Raw genomic sequence first — 23,148 nt, 5'->3', positions numbered from 1 at the left:
AAAACTGAGGTCATGGTGTTTGGTCCTGAACCTCTCAGGGATAGATTAGATCACATGATCACTCTAGATGGGATCTCATTAACATCTAGTCTCTCTGTGAGGAATCTAGGAGTAACTTTTGATCAAAATCTCTCCTTCAACTTACACATTAAATTAGTCTCTAGTGCCTTTTTTCACCTGAGGAACATCTCAAAGATCAGGAAGCTACTGACCCACCATGATGCTGAAAAGTTAGTCCAGCATTTGTTCCTTCCAGGCTGGACTACTGTGATTCTTTATTATCAGGGTGTCCAAACAACTCTTTAAGAAGCCTCCAGCTGATCCAAAATGCTGCAGCCAGAGTTCTGACAGGTATTGACCACAGAGGTCACATGACTCCTGTAATGGCGTCTCTTCATTGGCTGCCCGTTAAATTTAGAATAATTTTTAAAACCCTTCTTTTGACCTCCTCAGAGGCCTAGCTCCATCCTACCTGGAGGAGCTAGTGACACCTTACCAGCCCAATAGACCGCTCCGCTCTCAGGATGCTGGTCTACTTGTGGTTCCCAGAGTCTCTAGGGGTAGAATGGGGGGCCGAGCATTTAGCCCCTCCTCCCTCTCCTCCCCCCTCTCCTCTCCCCTCCCATCCTTCTCCCCTCCTCCCTCTCCTCCCCCCCCCCCCCCATCAGCAGGAGGGTCCCCCTACATGAGCCTGGTCCTGCTCAAGGTTTCTTCCTGTTAAAGGGGAGTTTTTCCTGCCCCTGTAGCTTGTCTGGGGCCAGGCCCTGGGATTCTGGAGAGGGTCTAGAGACAATTTTGATTGTATAAGACACTATATAAATAAAGACCGATTTGATTCTGATCTGATAAACGAGATTAGCGCCACCTGAAGGACAGAATCTGACAATGGCAGCAAGGTTACAGTAGCCCCGCCCACCATCACGCCCCCAGGGAGAAAACCACTGCGTCCATGTTTGTGAGGGGGCGGGGTCTGTCGATGGGTGGAGCGGCGACACCTTCTAGAATCCATCTGCAGTCACCTTCAGACCTCTGTTGGCGTCCCAGCGTCCCTGTTGGCGTCCCAGCGGGGGGACGGAGGGACACCGTCCTCCAGGTGCGACTCAGTCACATGAGAGAGAGACGGTGGCTCCCTGATGCTCTGCTCAGTCCAGCATTTCTGACCTTCTGTCAGGTCAACTGGAGCTGGAGCTGGAGGACAGTCTCTAGAACAGGACACATTTTTGAACCATGTCCTCAGATTCGTCCTTTAAACCCACAGAACAGCAACACACAATTCACATCACTTATTACGTCCCTTTATTTTAATTCCAACCTCAAAACATCGGAAGGAAAATGGACATTTAAACTGATTATACAGTGGATTTGCTGAAGATGCTGGGATGGCAGCTATACAGCAACCAGCCAGCAGGGGGCGACTGAAGCAGATTACAGCTCAGTCAGACTTTATTAGTTGAAATTTGTGTGAGCAAGAAATCACAACATGAATTAGTAACAAGAAAAAACTGAATGCCAGAAATGACTCAAAAGTGTAAACACACACACACACACACTCTGACACACACGCACACTCTCAGACACACACTCTCACACACACACACACTCTGACACACACACACACTCTGACACATTTGATTGATTTCCAGTTGGTAAAGACACACAGAGCTACAACAGATACAATGTTTGCAAAAGCAAGAGTTGTAATTGTGCCTGATGCTAATCAAAAGATGATGATGATGGTCGTACAGTCACGCTGTACTCCTGTGGCAGTCAGTCAGGCAGTCAGTCAGTCAGTCAGTCAGGCAGTCAGTCACTCAGTCAGTCACTCAGGCAGGCAGGCAGCCAGTCAGTCAGGCAGTCAGTCAGGCAGGCAGTCAGTCAGGCAGGCAGTCAGTCAGTCAGTCAGTCACTCAGGCAGTCACTCAGTCACTCAGTCACTCAGTCAGTCACTCAGGCAGGCAGCCAGCCAGTCAGTCAGGCAGTCAGTCAGGCAGTCAGTCAGTCAGTCAGTCAGTCAGTCACTCAGGCAGGCAGCCAGCCAGTCAGTCAGGCAGTCAGTCAGTCAGTCAGTCACTCAGGCAGTCAGTCACTCAGTCAGTCACTCAGGCAGGCAGCCAGCCAGTCAGTCAGGCAGTCAGTCAGGCAGCAGTCAGTCAGTCAGTCAGTCACTCAGGCAGTCACTCAGGCAGGCAGTCACTCAGGCAGGCAGTCAGTCAGGCAGGCAGTCAGTCACTCAGGCAGTCACTCAGGCAGGCAGTCACTCAGGCAGGCAGTCACTCAGGCAGGCAGTCAGTCAGTCAGTCAGTCACTCAGGCAGTCACTCAGGCAGGCAGTCACTCAGGCAGGCAGTCAGTCACTCAGGCAGTCAGTCACTCAGGCAGTCAGTCACTCCGTCAGTCAGTCAGTCACTCAGCCAGGCAGCCAGCCAGGCAGCCAGTGGAGGACAGAGAGCCCCGGGGCTGCTGCTGCTCACAGCTCACAGATCTGAGTTTCCACCACCACGTGACTCTCAAAGTGACGGATCCTGCGGCAGTTGTGAACGTCCCGTTTCTGCATCCCTGTGGAGGAGCAGAGGGAGGAGTCAGAAACAGGCCAGGCCTGCTAACGCTACGCTAGCTGCAGCTCCCACACGGGTCCAAGAAGGGACAACACTGAGATGCAGCCTGGAGACCTGAGAAAAAGACTCTGCTATAAGCGGGACTAGGAAGGTACCCAGGATGTGGTCCCGGCGCTGCAGTTTGAAGGTGTCTTTGCCACGGCACAAGCTGTAGATGTAGGCGCCCAGCTGGTCCACGCGCTGCAGCCGCTCCGTCACCACCATCTCCTCGTGCACCAGGTAAGACCGAGGCAGGTAGGTGCCGGCCTGAGAACAACCACAGAGGGAGGGTTCAGCCGTCTCCTGCTGGAACGTCTGTCTCTCCTACATCTGGGATGAGTTCTTGTGTTTTTTTTGATGGACCAGCTAGTTTCTGTGCTGTGGATACCTTGATGTTGACCAGCAACTCCAGCAGGTCCCGGGGGGGCATGACGATGGAGGTGTTGAGCGGGATGACGTAGCACTTGTCCAAGCTCTGGTCGTAGTAGGCGGTCAGGCTCTGGTAGGGAGACACAGCACAGCAGGATCACCTACTGGCTCTGGTTCTGGTTCTGAGGCTGGAACGTCCTGCCCAACACGCGCACTCACTCTCTGGAAGTCATGGACGATTTTGGCCGGGTCTCCGTCGCCAAATCCTGGCACTGGGATGTTGACGAGCTCCACCTGCTCCTTCTCCAGGATCTGAATGCTCTCCTGCAGCTGCAGCAGCTGCTGGTGCGACAGCTCGTCCACCTGCGTAACCATAACAACCAGTCAGCCACGCGGCTCCATCACACCGGCGTGGACGTGTGTGATGGGTCAGGAAAGGACCACAGACATGCTGGAAGCAACGGGTCACTTCTGCTACCTCATCGTTGACCATGAAGTCTTCCTCGTGGTATCTCATGCCACAGAAGAACACCTGCTCCTCCTGGATGAACACAGGAAGTGAGAGGGTGAGCGCTGGGTCTCGCCGTGACCCCCCGTGACCTCAACCGTCTGGCGACGACTCCGGGATTGTGAGTGCAGCCAGTCACACCAAAACCAGCTGAGGTTACCATGGTAACCGAGAAGACTGACCAACCCTGCTGCAACACTAAAGCGGGAACACTCACCTCGGTGACGTAGTAGTGGTACAGGTAAACCCCTCCGATCACCACCCCTGACAGCATCAGGGCCAGGCCCAGACACATGCACCAGCACCAGGCCCGGGACGGGGAACCGGTCGGCACGGCAACTTCAGCCCCCTAAACAAACAACAGATTCCTAGATTGTTCAGACCCAAATCACAAATAAAATGCTCTCATACCCTGTACACACACACACACACATGCACGTTACTTGGACACATTAAAAGTAGTTCAGTGCCCAAACTACTTATTTATAATATATATCTTTATATTCCAGAGAAAAAGCCAATCATTTCTGATCATTTATGACGCAGAGCGCAAAAGCTTATGAAAGTCCAGCCGCTACTGCGCATGCGCGGAGGTTCTGCCTACTTTCGACAGAAATTCGACAGAAACCGGTTCTGTCGGTCCGGTTCCGAAGGTACTTTTATGGATATGTGCGTTCAAACATGTTTCCGTGAAAATCCTTCACAAAAGAGCCTCACAAAATGTAAACAAGAAAACCCGGAAACTGCTGTTTTACTCTAAATTGTGAGCTTTAGGGAGACCGAGTCGAAGGTTTAACTCCCAACCGCCCACAAATCCAAAGTTTTCGGGCTTAAACGTGGATTTCTGATTAACACGGAATCCTCCAGCCAAAGCTCATACAACTCTCTCAAAAGTCCTTGAAGTTTCACAGAAACAAGTCCGAAACGCGCCGAACTCGTCGACAGTTATGGCGCATGTCTCAAAAGTTTTTGCTTTTCTCAGAACTGCGTCGCTTGGCCATTTTCGACTCACATTTTGCTCCTCCGGCAGAAGAATTTCTGCGTCCTTCTGCATTTCTTTGCGTCCCAGAGCGGAATTAAAGGACACTTTAACCATCCTGAGACCGTCAATGAACCCAAGTCAAAGAAATAAACACAATTCGCTCCAACGTGAAAGGTTCGTAAAATTCTGTCGAGTGGCGTCAAAGTCTGCTCTGTTGTGACAGAACGTCGCGCGACACCCGAAAACAGACAGCACTTCCGGCTTTACTTCACAATAAAGGCATGGCTGCCGGAAGCGGGCGGTGGGGCCGGTTCCTCTTTAGGGGAAGCGGACGGTGGGGCCGGTTCCTCTTTAGATGCTGTGAGCTCCAGTCATGAAGACGTTTGAGGTTTGCTGGAAACGCAAACCGCACAGACAACTGCGCTTTTTCCAGCACCTCTCCAAAGAAACTGGTCATAAAAACCTTGTAATGTTAGCGCAAAGAAAGGGGCTAATATACTGTTTCAACCAGAAAATACGAATAAAAGATCAACTATGTGACCTTTTTAAATTTCTGTTGAAATATCGCGCTACAGCGCAGTTATGCCGCGTTGAAATCATGATTCTGACGCTTTTCAAATACTTTAAAATTCGCGTTGCGTGGGCGTGGTTTACATGGGGGCGTGGTTTGCGCGGGGGCGTGGTTTGCGCGGGGGCGTGGTTTGCGGTGACGTGCCGGTTCTGCAGCGCATGGTTGTGTCGGTTAGCCATGGCGACGACGGCGGACAAGTCCACCAAAGAGCGGCTGCTGTCTGCGCTGGCTGATCTGGAGGTTTTATCCAGGTAAACCGAAAGAGCCCCGCTTGGTTCTCGTCGCGGGGCTCTTTCTCACCGACCGTTTGCGCCTATTTTGGGGGTGAATCCAACCCTGGGCGCTACAGAGGTAGCGCTAGCTGGCAGTCATGGTGTCCGTCCTGCGTGTCTCTCAGGGAGCTGGTCGAGATGTTGGCGTTATCCCGGAGTCAGAAGCTGCCTCCGCCGGGGGAGGACGTCCAGGTACCCCCACAGACAGCCGCAGGCTCAGCGAACACAACCCCGATGACGGAATTAATATGTTTACTGTAAATATAAAGGGTGTAAATTTGGCTCCGATTCATTTCAGATGTTAGGTTTATTGATGTAGAGTCAAATCATTTCGTAGTTTGACCACAGTGATGATTAAATACAATATCCACAATATCCTCAATATCCACGGTCTGAGTGGCTGTATTTTTTCAGTTAAAAGTGTGGTTAAGCAGTTGAAAAGGCAAATACAGAGTGGAAATGGGATGGATGTAAGATAAGTAAGTGTGTGTGTGTGTGTGTGTGTGTGAGGTCCTGGAACTTCTGGTGCAGAGGGATGCAGAGTTCCAGGAGCTGATGGAGGTGGCCCAGCAGCAGGGGAAGGTTCATGAAGAGATGCAGGTGCTGGAGAAGGAGGTGGAGAAGAGAGACAGTGACATCCAGCAGCTCCAGAAACAGCTGAAGGAGGCCGAGCATATCCTGGTGGGTGGTGCCTCCCTGAGCAGACACCCTAACCCTAACGGGAGGAGAGCAGCTTCAGACCTCTGAGACGCTGGGAAAACGATGCACGTTCACGTGGAACCACGAGAACCACTAACAACACGTCGTGAGCATGCTAGGCCACTAGCGACACAGTGGTGTACCATGTGTAACATGCGCACTAATGCTTGGTGGTGAAAACAAACCTCTTTTTTAAAGAGTAATGCGGATGCAAAAACGGTAGCGGTCTCAAAACCCTTCACTCCAGCACGGTTCTCGTGCAAAAGAAAGGTGCAAACTCCACCAAACTGTTTTGGCCCAAAAGAACCAGGCCGTGATTCTCAACAAAAGCTCCGGTAAAAAGAGCAACAAATAGTTTGGACTTATTTTCTTGCTCAACCTGGAGCGGCTGAGCTGGTGGTGGCGGGCTCTGAGTTCAGGGCGCAGCTGTGGACCGTTGCATGATGTTGGGGTTGCAGGACACCTGAGTACCGCCTCGGTACCCTTGAGCAAGGTGCCCGACCCCCAAATGCTCGGTTTAAAAGGCTGTGTAGCTGTAAGTGAATAATCTGTGTTTCTGAGCATGGTGGCACAGAGATATGACACACAATCTTGGTTTCTAGGCAACAGCCGTGTATCAGGCCAAAGAGAAGCTGAAATCGATTGACAAAGCAAGAAAAGGTGAGACACCTGTGCTCCAAGCTCCACCTCCTCTGTCGACTCACCGCCTTTTCTGTCTGCAGGAAACATCTCCTCAGAGGAAATCATCAAGTATGCTCACAGAATCAGCGCCAGCAATGCTGTGTGTGCACCCCTCAACTGGGTCCCAGGTAGGAACCAAAGTCTCCGGTACTTCAGCAGGTGAACTAGCAGCGTCAGTTCCCAGGGAGTGATGCGCCTGTGTCTGCAACGCTGTGGTGAAACACTACCTGGGTGCTGCGCTCCACATGGACGTGACCAGAATACAGTCCCACAGAATAGACCACAGACGTTGACATATTCTTGCCCAAATGTAACCGCGTCCATTTGCCAACCTTACTGGAGCTGTTTTCTGTAAAGGTGGAACACCTTGACTCTATAATGAAACAGGAACTTTGGCTTCAGTGTTTTTAGGAGCTTTTACAGAGATTATTTCACCTGTTCTACGATGTTTTAACACCTGGGTCCTCAGGTGATCCTCGCCGACCCTACCCGACGGACCTGGAGATGCGAAGCGGCTTGTTGGGCCACATGGCCAACCTGCCGTCCAATGGTATGAACGGGCACCTGCCGGGAGACGCCCTGGCCGCTGGGCGGCTACCAGGTGAGCCCCTCTCAGAACCGCTGTGGGCAGGACTCTGTTTTGGTTTAGTCACTTTAAATCACTTAGATCAACACGGTGACATACAGATGGAGACTGAACCATCACAGCAGGTGGCTCTCTGAGAACAAGTGAACGTTGGTGAATGTTTATGTTCAAACTGAGACAACTATCGGTCCTGTGAGCTTAAGCCACCCTTGGTTGGATCGGTTGCTGGTGGGGCGCCTCTTGGGTTGAGGATGTGGGATTGAGACTTTTTGGAGGGGTTACTTGCATCTCCGAAGTGTCACAGACGTAGGTCCAACAAAAGCCGCTCCAGATCCCAGGAGACTAGTTGGCTCACAGTTACACTGATGAGCAGGTTTTTTGAGCAGTGAATTCATGTTGTAAAGTGGAGTCAGCTGCCACCAGGTGTCGCTGTTCCCGCTGTCAAACATTAATATCGACAGCTGTGAAACATCATCAGTTGAGCAGAAGCAGAGGAGAATCTGATGGTGAAGGACATGAAGCTCTGCTGTTCACTGACCTGTGTCCTCTCCTCAGACGTCCTGACGCCTCACTACCCCTGGCAGTCCTCTGACATGTCAGTGGGAATCCTCCCTCCTCACCACGGCAACGACTTTGGCCTGGATCCACCTGGACATAACAAGGAGAACGAGGACGACGTGGAGGCCATGTCAACCGACTCGTCCAGCAGCAGCAGTGATTCAGACTGACCGCTGTGTGTGTGAGGGGGCGTGAGTGTGCGTGGGTGAGGGAGAGTGTGTGTGGGTGAGGGACGGTGTGTGTGTGTGTGAGGGTGAGGGAGGGTGTGTGTGTGAGGGGGCGTGTGTGTGTGTGAGGGAGAGTGAGTGTGTGTGTGTGAGGGAGAGTGAGGTGTGTGTGGGGGTAGGGACGGTGTGTGTGTGTGTGAGGGTGAGGGAGGGTGTGTGTGTGAGGGGGCGTGTGTGTTGTGTGTGTGGGGTGAGGGACGGTGTGTGGGTGAGGGAGAGTGTGTGTGGTGTGAGGGGGCCCTCTGAACCACTCACCACAGGACAGCTGAACTAACTTCTTCTCTTTGATTTGTACAAAACTTAATAAATACACAAGAGAAGAGTTTTGCTCTGTTTGACCCAACGACGGCTGATGTGTCCGTTCTCAGTTGCTCGGGGCAACAGGAGACGTCAGGCTGATGGTGCGATGGCACCACTGCACAGCGGCGACCACCACGTTCTTCTTCCACTCAAATGTTCCATTAATGTGCCTCTAAAATGTGTTTGTATGAAAAATAATTAAATACTCAATAAATAAGCTGAGCTCCACACAGCTGTGAGGGGTTTAAACATGTGTCCTCTTGGTGGAGGAGGGGAGGAGAGGAGAGGGGGGAGGAGAGGAGAAGGAAGGGGAGAGTAAAGGTGGTGAGAGGAGGGAAGAGGAGAGGAGGGGGGATCGGAGAGGAGCGGAGAAGGAATTGGGGAGGAGAGGAGAAGGAAGGGGAGAGGGGAGGAGGAGAGGGAAGGGGGGATTGTCTCTTCGTTCTTCTTCCCCTGAGGAAGAGGGAGGTAGGAGAGAGGGAGGAAAGGAGGGGGGTATTCTCTCGAGAACTTAGGGGGAGAGGTTCTTCTCTAGGGGGGGAGGAGAGGGAGACCATGACCCAACCACAAGGGGTCCAGCATCTTGTGATCAGTGATCATGGTTCTGGACCCCGACAGTCTCGGCCTATAACAGCAGAACTAAGAGGTTAACTTCATAATTAGATGGTCAGGTGTCACTAGCTCCTCCAGGTAGGATGGAGCTAGGCCTCTGAGGACCTGGTAGGTCAAAGAAGGGTTTTAAAAAATGATTCTAAATTTAACGGGCAGCCAATGAAGCAACGCCAGTACAGGAGTCATGTGACCTCTGTGGTCAAATACCTGTCAGAACCATGGCTGCAGCATTTTGGATCAACTGGAGGCTTCTTAAAGAGTTGTTTGGACACCCTGATAATAAAGAATTATACAATAATAGATCATCCATCCTGGAAGGAAGATTCCACCCCTCAGAAAGATCTCTTTGTAACCAACAAAGATAGATTTAGACTTTTCAATTTTTGGCATAAAGATTAGCTTATTAATTTCCTCACCTTTATATCATCTTTTGAGACAATAGAATTTAATCAATCTATCAAATCAAATCTAATAACTATATGATGATTGGATGGCTAAAATCTATGAATTATTTCTGACAAAAGTTCCTGAACTTGACTAGTTAACAGGTAACAGTTGGGTAACAGCCAGACCTTCCTCCAGTCACAGCGTTCCTAGCCAGGTGTAATAACATGCCTGTAATAACATGCCTGTAATAACATGCCTTTTTAAACAGGAGTCTAATTAATGTTGCGTCAGAGAGCCTCCCTCCCAGGGCAGACATGCGCATGCGCGGTGAGCCTCCCTCCCGAGCAAACATGGCAATTGCGCGGTGAGCCTCCCTCCCAGAGCAGACATGCGCATTGCGCGGGTGAGCCTCCCTCCCAGAGAAAACTGCGCATGCGCGGTGAGCCTCCCTCCCAGAGCAGACATGCGCATGCGCGGTGAGCCTCCCGCCCAGGGCAGACATGCGCATGCCGGTGAGCCTCCCTCCCAGGGGCAGACATGCGCATGCGCGGTGAGCCTCCCTCCCAGAGCAGACATGCGCATGCGCGGTGAGCCTCCCTCCCAGAGCAGACATGCGCATGCGCGTGAGCCTTCCCTCCCAGAGCAGAGGCGCATGGCGGCGGCCCTGATCTGCGGCCGACTGTCGGCTAGCCTGAGAAACTCGGGGACCAGAAACACCCTGAATTCTACTTCAAAGGTAAAGTTGTTTCCCCCAAAATGAAAAATTGCCTTCGATCCAGGCGGATCCAGTCGGGTTTGCTCTCAGACCTTTATAACCACCGAAAACATTGAGGGTCATATTTGACATTTGAGTCTGAGTCGGTGCGAACTAGCACACGGCTAAATGCTAGTCCGACCTGCTATCACCGAACCAGCTAGAACCTGGTGTTCCGCGGCTCTGTTGAGGCCATTTAAATACAACTCAGTGTTCTCTCTGTTTTAATTTGTACGAGCTGTTTTGTTTCTTTGATGATATAAATGGAAAAGTGGAATAGATTTTTCAAGGTTTCGACATATCGAAAAGGTTCCTGGTTGTTTCCTCTTTATGGTCAATACCGAACTGGCCCTTGGACCGGAGCGGGACGTTCCTGTCGACTCTGGCTTCTCATCCTCAGTCTGGACACTGTCCAGCTGGTCCAGCTGGTACCATCTGGTCCAGCTGGTCCAGCTGGCCGTCTTCCATCTGAAGCTTAATTAGTCCTGTTTTAAACTGCAGCTTTGACCAAGTGGGTCCACAAGTTCTGGGCCTTTCCGAAGCTTCAGACAAACCCAAATCTGTTAAAAGTCGTCACAGCTGCTAGCATGAAATGTGTTTTGACGTCTGACTCCAAACCTCTGTTTTGGTGCATTTATGCTTAACCGTTGATGTCAAACCACCGTGTTTTCCCTTCACCCTGCTGGTCCAGGTTCTGGCTGCTTCTTGGATGGGGGGCCAGCAGCAGAGGAGGAACCTTTCGCTGCATGAGTACATGAGCATCGGGCTGCTGAGCGAGGCGGGCATCTCTGTGCCGGTTGGGAAGGTGGCCAGCTCCTCTGACGAGGCGTATGCTGTCGCCAAGGAGATCGGTGAGTGAGCCTCACCTGTGCACCCTTGAGCCTTAAAGTTTGGATCGGCAGCCGAATCCGAACCGGCGCACTGACTCCAGATCAGGTTTTCAGTCATGGCTGCACCTGAGATCGTGTCAGCGTGTGTCCAAATACTTTTGGCTGCCAACCTGGTCTTCTGTGGTCGTCTTGGTGCATTTTAAATAGACCCCCACCCCACCCCCACCCCAGGCTAAACATAGCTTTCTGCTTCACTGCGCTAGTGGCCCACTATGTTATAATTTACACACATCTCCTGTCATCAGGTCTTTCACCGACAATCTTAATATTGTATAATTAGTGTGTGTGTGTGTGTGTGTGTGTGTGTGTGTGTGTGTGTGTGTGTGTGTGTGTGTGTGTGCACGCGGCTAAAGGTTCGAAGGACTTGGTGGTCAAAGCCCAGGTCCTGGCTGGAGGCAGAGGGAAGGGGACGTTTGAGGGCGGCCTGAAGGGCGGCGTCAGGATTGTCTACTCGTAAGTCGACCTGGAACATCTGAGTCACAGCAGCTTCACTTCCTGTTTCTCTGTTGGGAAACGTCAGCCGGTGCCACTCTGGTAGCTTCTGGTAGCTTCTCTCTCGGCCGGCCGTCAAATCTGCACGTGTACTTTGTTTCCATGATCTTATTTTAGTCTCAAAAATCGTCATTTCAAATGCTAAATAATTATGTTTGCCGCTGTTAGAGTCCACGATGTGGAGGTATCTTCTGCTGGGTTCCTCCAGAAAACCTTCCAAGCTGTTGTCTTCCTCCTCCAGGCCTGAAGAAGCCAGGGACATCAGCTCTCAGATGATTGGTCGAAAGCTCTACACCAAACAGACTGGAGAGGCAGGTCGCATCTGTAACCAGGTGTTCATCTGTGAGCGCAGGTACCCACGCAGAGAGTACTACTTCGCTATCACAATGGAGAGATCCTACCAGGTGAGACGCAGCGAGGGCTGAAACTGAAGAAAGAAAGGACACATTTCCATTAAATCTGATCAAAGGCTGAAAGCTGCTGTGTTTGCTGATGGCGGCTAACATTGTTAGCTAACGTACAACGTGCGCTCCTTTTGTTTAAACACCTGGAGTCAAACTCATGAAACTGGGATCCATAGTGACGAGTTCTGAGGACATTATGGGGGACGATGCTCTGGAGACGGCATGTGGGGGACACGCCAGGTACACTGAGCAAAGGAAGGAGAGGGACGCGGCTTCCGCTCTCAATCCAAGTTTTTGGATGGCTGAGATCCAGATCTTGATCCAGTGGTGATCGAGCCAGAGGAAATATCAGCTAGGCTAACACCCTCTTTGACTCGTGTCTTCCATGTAAACGAGGTCTCATCAGAGACGTGCTGATGATCTGCCGCTCTAGCCTACAGTTCAGTTGTCCGAGACACTTTTAGCCGCTTCTTGTTGTTGCAGTGTGGCGCTCTGCCATTAGGGGGCGTGCGACCCACTTTCACCGCTAGGCTGCTTTCTTAACAGAACCAGGATGTTGTTGCTAACCCTAACCCCAGAAGCCGTGTCACCCCTAACCATGATGCATACTTCCTGTCTCCCGCAGGGTCCTGTTCTGATCGGCAGCTCACAGGGGGGGGTGAACATCGAAGATGTCGCAGCAGAGAATCCAGACGCCATCGTGAAGGAGCCCATCGACATCGTGGAGGGCATCAAGATGGAGCAGGCTGTTAGGGTGCGCGTGTGTGTGTGTGTGTGCACGTGCACGTGCACGTGTGTGGTGTGGGCTGAAAATGTCCTGGTGTCCTCTGGGAGGCAGAAGGTCCACACAACAGATTAGAAACAGGAGGAGAAGGAATCAAGAGCTGATGATAGAAATGACCAACAAGCTGAATACGATGAAATGAAAAATAATAATATAAATGTTATAAATGTGTGTGTGTGTGTGTGTGTGTGTGTGTGTGTGTGTGTGTGTGTGTGTGTGTGTGTGTGTGTGTAGGTTGCTGAGAAGATGGGATTCCCTCCATTGTTGGTGAATGAAGCAGCAGAGAACATGGTGAAGCTCTACGAGCTGTTCATCAAGTATGATGCTTCCATGGTGGAAATCAATCCCATGGTGGAGGACTCGTCTGGCATGGGTACACACACTCACACACACACACTCACACACACTCACACACACTCACACTCACTCACACTCAAACACACACACAACACCACACTCACACTCCCACACACTCACCCCACACACTCACACACCACACACTGCCCCACAACACACACACTACACACACTCACACACCACACCACACTCACAAACACGCACCCACACACTCAAAAAGAAAAAAAAAGCAAACAACACAAACGAAAACAAAAACATAACAAGCAACAAACACAAACGAAAACAAAAAGCAAACCAACACATTCACGAAAACACACGAACACCCACACACAACGCACGAACCCAAACACGCTACACGCACACACCCACACACAACACACACACGCACCACCCAACCCACACACACACACACGCAACACACCAAGCCCATCAACACACGCCACACAAAGAAAAAAAATCAAACACGGAAAAAAAAAAAAGAAAAAAACACAAAAGAAAAAAAAAACAAAAGAAAAAAAAAAAAAAGAAAAAAAAAACAAAAAAAAAAAAAAGAAAAAGACACAAACCGGAACAAAAACAAAAAAAAAAAAAAAAAAACATAAAGAAAAAAAAAAAAAATGAAAAAAAAAAAAGAAAAAAAAAAAACGAAAAAAAAAAAAAAAAAAAAAAACGGAAACAAAAAAAAAAGAAAAAGAAAAAAAAAAAAAAAAAACACAAAACGAAAAAAACCCAAAAAAAAAACAAAAAAAAAAAACAACAAACAAAAAAAAAAAAAAAAAAACCAAACGAAAAACAAACGAACAAAAAAAAAAACAAAAAACACAAAAAAAAAAACACTAAAACAAAACAAACAAAAACAAAAAATACAAAAACACAGAAAAAACACAAAAATCACCCAAAAAAAAACTAAAACAAACAAAAAAAAAAAATAAAAAACACAAACTCACAAAAAACAAACAAAAAAAACACACACAAAAAAACCAACCCACACACAACAAACTCACAAAAACGCAAACCCACACAAACCCACTCAAACAAAAACTCACACACACACACACACACTCAACCAAACACACACACACACTCACCAACCCACCCACAAACACAAACACTCACCCAAACCCACCCCACACACACACACAAAACACACACTCAAACACACACAACACTCACACACACTCACCACACACACACACTCACACACACACACTCACCCACACACACACACAACACAACACACACTCACCCAACACACACACACACACACACACACTCACACTCACACACACACACTCACCCACACACACACACACACTCACACACCCACTCACACACACCCACTCACACCCATTCACCCACCCAGCCCTGGCTCCAGCCCTGGCTCCAGTCTGGCTCCAGCCTGGCTCCAGTCTGGCTCCAGCCCTGGCTCCAGCCCTGGCTCCAGCCTGGCTTCAGTCCTGGCTCCAGCCATGGCTCCAGCCCTGGCTTCAGTCCTGGCTCCAGCCCTGGCTCCAGCCCTGGCTCCAGCCTGGCTCCAGCCCTGGCTCCAGCCCTGGCTCCAGCCCTGGCTCCAGCCTGGCTCCAGTCTGGCTCCAGCCCTGGCTCCAGCCTGGCTCCAGCCCTGGCTCCAGCCCTGGCTCCAGCCTGACTCCAGCCCTGGCTCCAGCCTGGCTCCAGCCCTGGCTCCAGCCCTGGCTCCAGCCTGGCTCCAGCCTGGCTCCAGCCCTGGCTCCAGCCCTGGCTCCAGCCCTGGCTCCAGCCCTGGCTCCAGCCTGGCTCCAGCCCTGGCTCCAGCCCTGGCTTCAGCCCTGGCTCCAGCCCTGGCTCCAGCCCTGGCTCCAGCCTGGCTCCAGCCCTGGCTCCAGCCCTGGCTCCAGCCTGACTCCAGCCCTGGCTCCAGCCCTGGCTCCAGCCTGGCTCCAGCCCTGGCTCCAGCCTGGCTCCAGCCCTGGCTCCAGCCTGGCTCCAGCCCGGCTCCAGTCTGGCTCCAGCCCTGGCTCCAGCCTGGCTCCAGCCTGGCTCCAGCCTGGCTCCAGCCCTGGCTCCAGGCCTGGCTCCAGCCCTGGCTCCAGCCCTGGCTCCAGCCCTGGCTCCAGCCTGGCTCCAGCCTGGCTCCAGTCTGGCTCCAGCCCTGGCTCCAGCCTGGCTCCAGCCCTGGCTCCAGCCCTGGCTCCAGTCTGGCTCCAGCCCTGGCTCCAGGTCCTGGCCCCAGGTCACCTCTGCCCCTCTCACCTGCAGTCATGTGCATGGATGCGAAGATCAACTTCGACTCCAACGCAGAGTACCGTCAGAAGAAGGTGTTCGCCCTGCGCGACTGGAGCCAGGAGGACCCCCGGGACCAGCAGGCCGCCAAGGCTGACCTCAACTATATCGGACTGGACGGAACCATCGGCTGTCTGGGTCAGTCAGGTCCAGGCGGATGTGGTTCTAGCGGTTCTTCTTACTGATCAGTCCCAGTGGAGACGATGTGTCCGCTGTCAGAGAGGAACAGGCAGAAGAACCGTGTGGTTCTGTAGAGACCTTCAGGTGATGTTTGACCACGTGTCCTCTGCAGTCAACGGCGCTGGACTGGCCATGGCCACCATGGACATCATCAAGCTGCACGGCGGCACGCCCGCCAACTTCCTGGATGTGGGGGGCGGAGCTACAGCTCATCAAGTGACTGAAGCCTTCAAACTCATCACGTCTGACAAGAAGGTGAGAAGAGCAGAGTGAACACGTGACCACGCTAGGTCTATGTCCGTGCACCATTAAGTGTGTGTGTGCGTGTGTGTGTGTGTGTGTGGTGTGTGTGCGTGTGCGTGTGTGTGTGTGCGTGTGCGTGTGCGTGTGTGTGTGTGGGGGGGGGGGTCCTCAGGTTCAGGCCATCCTGGTCAACATCTTTGGAGGCATCATGAGGTGTGATGTCATCGCCCAGGGGATCATCATGGCTGTGAGAGACCTGGACCTGAAGATCCCCATTGTGGTCCGGTTGCAAGGTACACCCCCCCCCCCCCCCATCATCCCCCATCCCCCCCCCCCCCCGCAGCCGTTACTCCTCCAGGTGCAGCTGATGAAGGTGTCAGGTAACAAACACAACAACAGCAGAGGCTCATGGGAAATGAAGTCCTGGCTCTGCTGTCTCCTGTTCGATTGAAGGGTCACGTGGGGCACATGAACTTTAAAGATACAATAGTGCATGTGACAAAAGGGTGTGCACGTTGTTCTGCAGCCTGACGGGTTTATTGTTGAATCTCAAGGGACCCGAGTGGACGACGCCAAAGCTCTGATCGCTGCCAGCCCCCTGAAGATCCTGGCCTGTGATGATCTGGATGAAGCTGCCAAGATGGTACACACACACTTGTACTTCTATCTGTGTGAGCACTTTCATGCCCCAGCCCCATCACAGGTGACCCTGATCTCAGCCCCAATAAGGGTCCGGGTCAGAGTTAGGGTCAGGGTTAGGGTTAGGGTCAGGGTCAGAGTTAGGGTCACGGTCAGGGTCAGGGTTCGGGTCAGGGTTACGGTCAGGGTCAGGGTTCGGGTCAGGGTTAGGGTTACGGTCAGGGTCAGGGTCAGCTAACGTTGAAACCAAGTCGTAACCCTCCAGCAGTTGTGAGCACCTTTAATAATGTCCTCCGTTTGCTCACAGAGTGACTATTTTGGTGCTCAGTATATAGCAAGTACAGTAGCACACGCACACACACACACACACACACACACACAGTCTAGAGTGCTGAGTCATGGTAGGGACTGAGTTATACTCCCGACGGCCACCAGGGGGCAGGGAGCTGTGTCGTCATGGCAACAGCAGGTTCTTGAACAGCTCTTCTCCTCACAGGTTGTGAAGCTCTCTGAAATAGTGTCGCTGGCCAAACAAGCCCAGGTGGATATAACCTTCCAGCTGCCCATCTAAGACTCCTCCTGCAGACACTCCTCCACCTGGACTCCACCACAGTTCTCCACCTGCTCCTCTTCACTTCCTGAACCCAAGGGGGACGATTGCTCGTTGTCTCCTCCCCTACGAGCTTGTGTTGATGTGCACCATCCTCGCCTACCCTGTAGCCTCCACGCTGACCTGCTGACACCTTCACCTGGAGCTCCACCCTCTCCGTGTCCCCTGTGGAGGGGTCCGATCTCGCTGTCCTGGATCTCCTCTTGCTAACATGCTAAAGTAGGAAGAAACGTTAGCGCTGGTCAGCATGTTAGCGTGGCTGCACAGTCAGAACTTGTAGACGCCGGTAAGTGAAGCCCTCATGAGCACTAAAACCAAACCCCGATTGGACCTGGGTCCCCGTCTCTGCTGGGTCTCTGTAGCACCTCATGCTACGCTACGTTAGCTTAGCCAGTGATCAGAATGCATTTCCTGTCTGTGGAGGTATTTTTGGTGTTCCTGTGGTGGGTTCGTGCTCCAGCCGATGTGCACGTAGGAGACGGCTCCATCTCGGGCTGAAGCATGAAACAGGTCCGGTCTTCCTTCCTATTTATTCGGCGGTGACCTTGCAGCGTGACCTTGCAGCGTGACCTTGCAGCGTGCACCGCCGCACTCGTGTGTTTTCCTCTGAGCAAACATTATGAGTTACAGCTCATTTGTGTCACTTGTAAATAATCAAATGGATCTTTTTCTCTGTAAAATATTTAAAGGAGTGAAATAAAAATAAACGGAGGATAATCGGTGGTTGTTTCTCTCACTAGCCCATCAAACGTCTCCTGTTCTGGCAGCAACGCCACCTGGGACACCTGAAGCCTTCAGGGTGCTCAGGGACGGTTAAACAGCTGGTGATCCAGACCCAGTTCACCTCTGATCAGCTGTCAGATCCCGTTCCACTTTAGCTCTGAGGACGACAAAGTTTAGTCCCGTGTGGCTCAGCACACTGATAAATATGTAATGTAGAAGATAAATATTGGGATGTATCGTGCACTGCTCAATGTATGTGGACAGGGTCAGGGTTAGGTTAGGGTCAGGGTTAGGTTAGGGTCAGGGTTAGGTTAGGGTCAGGGTTAGGTCAGGGTTAGGTTAGGGTCAGGGTCAGGGTTAGGTTAGGGTTAGGGTTAGGTTAGGCTTAGGTCCTCGTCCCGGCGAGGTCCTCGAGATCCTCGCTGAGAAGAAACCTGATTACCAGCGAACCGCGTTTGATGTGTAACTCCGCCACCTGGTGGCGCCGCACGCGCATTACATTAGTTGGGTACAAAACGGGGACGCCCCCTGACGTCATCAGGTCGCGCAGGTCTGGACTTGGATCCGAGCTGTTGAAGTCGGTCGAGCAGGAGGTCCAGTTTCCCACCAAATAAGGACTTTTTCTCCAGGTACGTGTCAAATGTTCCTGTTTGCTCAGCAGCTAAGCTAACGCGTTAGCTCAGGCTAGCTGCTAGCACAAGGCTGTTCCGTTGGCTCATATTTGTAAACACTACACACTTCGTTCGTTTGACCCACTTAATCCTGGACAATGAGTTAATTCTGCATATATTAATTTGGAGAGATTTCTAACCCTCATTTTATGTTAAGGGTCAATTTGACCCGTTTCAGATTTTGTCCAAAGTGCTGCTATTTTCTTCATGGAATTTGGCGTTTCGGGTCTTGAACAGGGTCTTGAACAGGGTCATGGACAGGGGTCTGGACAGGGTCATGAACAGGGTCATGGACAGGGTCATGGACAGGGGTCTGGACAGGGTCATGGACAGGGTCATGAACAGGGTCATGGACAGGGGTCTGGACAGGGTCTTGGACAGGGTCATGGACAGGGGTCTGGACAGGGTCATGGACAGGGGTCTGGACAGGGTCAGGGTGGGGTCCTAACCCCACCTGGAGGGTCTGCGTCGCTGATGTTGCGGGTCACGGACCTGCAGATCACCTGTTTCCTTACTGGTCCTGGACTTGCGGCTGTGTTCCTCGGAGTGTTGTCATAGCAACGCATCAGTCATGTGATCATTTTCTCCACAGATCAGTCATGGCGCTCACGCTCGTGTCTTCCAACAAGTGCGCGGGAGGATTCCAGAAGGTGTTTGAGCACGACAGGTGAGCCCACACACACACACACCACACACACACACACACACTCACTCACTCACTCACTCACTCACTCACTCACCACTCACTCACTCACTCACTCACTCACTCACACACACACACACACACACACTCTCTCTCTCTCTCTCTCTCTCTCTCTCTCTCTCTCTCTCTCTCTCTCTCTCTCTCTCTCTCTCTCTCTCTCTCTCTCTCTCTCTAAGTGTGTGTTTCCCTCCAGCTCAGAGCTCAAGTGTAAGATGAAGTTTGCAGTTTTTATTCCTCCTAAAGCTGAGACGGAGAAATGTGCCGTCCTGTACTGGCTGTCAGGTGAGTGAGTATTGATCCAGTGACCCCGATTATTGATCCAGTGACCCCGATTATTGATCCAGTAGCCCTGATTATTGATCCAGTGACCCCGATTATTGATCCAGTAGCCCTGATTATTGATCCAGTAACCCCGATTATTGATCCAGTAACCCCGATTATTGATCCAATAACCCCGATTATTGATCCAATAACCCCGATTATCGATCCAGTGACCCCGATTATCGATCCAGTAGCCCCGATTATCGATCCAGTAACCCCGATTATCGATCCAGTAACCCCGATTATCGATCCAGTAACCCCGATTATTGATCCAGTAACCCCGATTATCGATCCAGTAACCCCGATTATTGATCCAATAACCCCGATTATTGATCCAGTAACCCCGATTATTGATCCAGTAACCCCGATTATTGATCCAGTAGCCCCGATTATTGATCCAATAACCCCGATTATTGATCCAGTAACCCCGATTATCGATCCAGTAACCCCGATTATTGATCCAATAACCCCGATTATCGATCCAGTAACCCCGATTATTGATCCAGTAACCCCGATTATCGATCCAGTAACCCCGATTATTGATCCAGTAACCCCGATTATTGATCCAGTAACCCCGATTATTGATCCAGTAACCCCGATTATCGATCCAGTAACCCCGATTATTGATCCAATAACCCCGATTATTGATCCAGTAACCCCGATTATTGATCCAGTAACCCGATTATTGATCCAGTAACCCCGATTATTGATCCAGTAACCCCGATTATCGATCCAGTAACCCCGATTATCGATCCAGTAACCCCGATTATCGATCAGTAACCCCGATTATCGATCCAGTAACCCCGATTATCGATCCAATAACCCTGATTATCGATCCAATAACCCTGATCGGTCATCAATGAGCTCTCTTCTTCAGGCCTCACCTGCACGGAGCAGAATTTCATCACTAAAGCTGGGAGTCAACTTCCTGCTGCTGAACATGAGCTCATCATTGTTGCTCCAGACACCAGCCCACGTAGGAACACACACTCACACACACACACCCACACACACACACACACACACCCACACACACACACACACACACACAGGACGCCCCCCCTGAACCTGATTCCCATCCTGCCCCAGGAGGCTGTAAGCTGGAGGGGGAGGATGAGAGCTGGGACTTCGGCAGCGGCGCCGGTTTCTACGTGGACGCCACGCAGGAGCCCTGGAGGACCAACTACCGCATGTACTCCTACGTGACTGAGGAGGTGGCTTTGATGTGCCTTTGATGTGTGTGACCTCTTCACCTTCAGTCTGTCCGCTGACCCCCGTCTGTCTGTCTGTCTCTCAGCTCCCGAGACTCATCAATGCCAACTTCCCCACCGACCCCGACAGGATGTCCATCAGCGGACACTCCATGGGGGGCCACGGGGCGCTCATCTGTGCACTGAAGAACCCTGGGAAATACAAGGCGAGACCTGCTTCTGAAGGAGTGCCACCCAGACCACAGGTCACATGACCCTGTGAACACCTAATCTCCCTTATGTCCTTTGTCTCCTGCAGTCTGTGTCCGCCTTTGCTCCCATCTGTAACCCCATCCAGTGTCCGTGGGGGCAGAAGGCCTTCTCTGGTTACCTGGGCAACGACAGGTCCACCTGGGAGGTAAGACCTCCTCCCGGTCCACCTCTGACCTCATAAGCCCCTCCCCCTGGCTTCTGCTCGACCCTAACGCCGCCGTGTCCCTCAGGCGTACGACGCCACCAAGTTGGCGGCGGCGTACTCGGGGCCTCGGCTGGACGTGCTCATCGATCAGGGCCGTGAGGACCAGTTCCTGTCGGCCGGCCAGCTGCTTCCTGACAACCTGATCAGCGTCTGCTCCAAGAAGATCCCAGTGGTCTTCAGACTGCATGAGGTCAGTTCCTGCTCCCCGCCAAAGTAAAAGTGTGTACGGTGTGTGTCTGGTGTGTGTACGGTGTGTGTACGGTGTGTGTGTGTCTGGTGTGTGTGTCTGGTGTGTGTGTACGGTGTGTGTGTCTGGTGTGTGTACGGTGTGTGTACGGTGTGTGGTGTGTGTGTGTGTGTGTGTACGGTGGTGTGTACGGTGTGTGTGTGTGTGTGTGTGTCTGGTGTGTGTGTCTGGTGTGTGTACGGTGTGTGTACGGTGTGTGTGTCTGGTGTGTGTGTGTCTGGTGTGTGTACGGTGTGTGTCTGGTGTGTGTGTACGGTGTGTGTGTGTGGTGTGTGTGTGTGTGTGTACGGTGTGTGTGTGTCTGGTGTGTGTGTATACGGTGTGTGTGTGTACAGTGTGTGTGTACGGTGTGTGTGTCTGGTGTGTGTGTACGGTGTGTGTGTCTGGTGTGTGTACGGTGTGTGTGTGTACAGTGTGTGTGTACGGTGTGTGTACGGTGTCTGTGTACAGTGTGTGTGTGTGTACGGTGTGTGTACGGTGTCTGTGTACGGTGTGTGTGTGTGTACGGTGTGTGTGTACGGTGTGTGTCTGGTGTGTGTGTGTACGGTGTGTGTGTACGGTGTGTGTACGGTGTGTGTGTACGGTGTGTGTGTACGGTGTGTGTACGGTGTGTGTGTACGGTGTGTGTGTACGGTGTGTGTGTCTGGTGTGTGTGTCTGGTGTGTGTGTACGGTGTGTGTGTACGGTGTGTGTACGGTGTCTGTGTACAGTGTGTGTGTGTGTACGGTGTGTGTACGGTGTCTGTGTACAGTGTGTGTGTGTGTACGGTGTGTGTACGGTGTGTGTCCAGTGTTGAATGATGTGGCTACAGGTGCCACTGCAGGTGCAGGTCACATCAACTCGACCTTTAACCCCAGAGGGCAGAAGGTCATGACCCTGACGGCTCTGTGCTCCTGCAGGGTTACGACCACAGCTTCTACTTCATCTCGTCCTTCATGGTGGATCACGTCGCGCATCACGCCAAGTTCCTGAAGGCCTGAGAGGACGCCGCCGCCGCCGGCGTTGCTCCTCCTTTCACAATAAAAGTCCAGATTGTTCAGCTGACGGCTGTTGTTGTTGTTGTTGTTGTTTTCTTTCACACAAGGGGGGGGGGGTGGATGGGGGGGCGGTGGGGGAAGGGGTTAGGCTCCCCCAAACGCCATCTTTGACGATACGTGGTTACACGTTTCCATGGTTACACGTTTCCATGGTTACACGTTTCCATGGTTACACTGTCAGTCTCCAGACAACGGGTCAGCACTGTTGCAGCCGCTGTTGTGCGTGTGTGCATGCGTGCGTGTGTGTGTGTGTGCGCGCATGTGGGTGGGTGTGTGTGTGTGTGCGTGCGTTCATGTGTGAGTGAGTGGGTGTGTGTGTGTGCGTGCGTTCATGTGTGAGTGCGTGTGTGTGTGTGTGTGCGTGCGTTAATGTGTGAGTGCGTGGGTGTGTGTGTGCGTGCGTTCGTGTGTGAGTGCGTGGGTGTGTGTGTGTGAGTGCGTGCGTGTGAGTGCGTGGGTGTGTGTGCGTGAGTGTGTGTGAGTGCGTGCGTGTGAGTGCGTGGGTGTGTGTGTGTGTGTGCGTGCGTTCATGTGTGGGTGGGTGTGTGTGTGTGTGTGCGCGCGTTCATGTGTGAGTGCGTGTGTGTGTGTGTGCGTGCGTTCATGTGTGAGTGCGTGGGTGTGTGTGTGCGTGCGTTCATGTGTGAGTGCGTGGGTGTGTGTGTGCGTGCGTTCGTGTGTGAGTGCGTGGGTGTGTGTGTGTGTGCGTGCGTGTGTGTGGGTGTGTGTGAGTGCGTGGGTGTGTGTGTGCGTGCGTTCATGTGTGAGTGCGTGGGTGTGTGTGTGCGTGCGTTCATGTGTGAGTGTGTGGGTGTGTG

General features: G+C 52.1%; 4 protein-coding genes across 5 annotated transcripts; 3 read left to right on the top strand and 1 right to left on the bottom strand.

Moving 5' to 3' along the window:
- Window positions 1-1,279: 1,279 nt before the first annotated feature.
- itm2bb (integral membrane protein 2Bb) lies at window positions 1,280-4,704 on the bottom strand. The gene is made up of 7 exons (XM_057052991.1): window positions 4,483-4,704; window positions 3,688-3,819; window positions 3,441-3,503; window positions 3,182-3,325; window positions 2,982-3,092; window positions 2,710-2,860; window positions 1,280-2,555 (listed from the first exon to the last, which is right to left on the bottom strand). The coding sequence occupies exons 1-7, from the start codon at window positions 4,564-4,566 to the stop codon at window positions 2,467-2,469; spliced, it is 774 nt and encodes a 257-aa protein (XP_056908971.1). The 5' UTR covers window positions 4,567-4,704; the 3' UTR covers window positions 1,280-2,466.
- Window positions 4,705-5,118: 414 nt separating this feature from the next.
- On the top strand, window positions 5,119-8,579 carry med4 (mediator complex subunit 4). 2 transcript variants are annotated; one of them, XM_057052967.1, is made up of 10 exons: window positions 5,119-5,274; window positions 5,421-5,487; window positions 5,806-5,976; window positions 6,597-6,654; window positions 6,717-6,803; window positions 7,145-7,276; window positions 7,817-8,069; window positions 8,108-8,149; window positions 8,198-8,220; window positions 8,266-8,579. In XM_057052967.1, the coding sequence occupies exons 1-7, from the start codon at window positions 5,201-5,203 to the stop codon at window positions 7,987-7,989; spliced, it is 762 nt and encodes a 253-aa protein (XP_056908947.1). In that variant the 5' UTR covers window positions 5,119-5,200; the 3' UTR covers window positions 7,990-8,069; window positions 8,108-8,149; window positions 8,198-8,220; window positions 8,266-8,579. The 2 variants fall into 2 exon arrangements, with proteins under 2 accessions (XP_056908947.1, XP_056908938.1); XM_057052958.1 differs by lacking the exon at window positions 8,198-8,220 and having other exon boundaries at window positions 7,817-8,132.
- Window positions 8,580-9,943: 1,364 nt separating this feature from the next.
- sucla2 (succinate-CoA ligase ADP-forming subunit beta) lies at window positions 9,944-17,683 on the top strand. Its single transcript, XM_057052921.1, has 11 exons — window positions 9,944-10,081; window positions 10,791-10,950; window positions 11,343-11,442; window positions 11,723-11,885; window positions 12,511-12,639; window positions 12,904-13,042; window positions 15,265-15,426; window positions 15,581-15,723; window positions 15,884-16,004; window positions 16,266-16,354; window positions 16,847-17,683. The coding sequence occupies exons 1-11, from the start codon at window positions 9,998-10,000 to the stop codon at window positions 16,919-16,921; spliced, it is 1,365 nt and encodes a 454-aa protein (XP_056908901.1). The 5' UTR covers window positions 9,944-9,997; the 3' UTR covers window positions 16,922-17,683.
- Window positions 17,684-18,161: 478 nt separating this feature from the next.
- Window positions 18,162-22,337, top strand: esd (esterase D/formylglutathione hydrolase). Its single transcript, XM_057052978.1, has 9 exons — window positions 18,162-18,312; window positions 18,947-19,021; window positions 19,251-19,339; window positions 20,256-20,354; window positions 20,468-20,592; window positions 20,676-20,795; window positions 20,888-20,986; window positions 21,072-21,236; window positions 22,193-22,337. The coding sequence occupies exons 2-9, from the start codon at window positions 18,954-18,956 to the stop codon at window positions 22,271-22,273; spliced, it is 846 nt and encodes a 281-aa protein (XP_056908958.1). The 5' UTR covers window positions 18,162-18,312; window positions 18,947-18,953; the 3' UTR covers window positions 22,274-22,337.
- Window positions 22,338-23,148: the final 811 nt, after the last annotated feature.

Source organism: Takifugu flavidus, chromosome 1, assembly GCF_003711565.1.
Source record: "Takifugu flavidus isolate HTHZ2018 chromosome 1, ASM371156v2, whole genome shotgun sequence".
Classification (NCBI taxonomy): Eukaryota; Metazoa; Chordata; class Actinopteri; order Tetraodontiformes; family Tetraodontidae; genus Takifugu; species Takifugu flavidus.
This window is presented reverse-complemented; position numbering and strand designations above follow the sequence as displayed.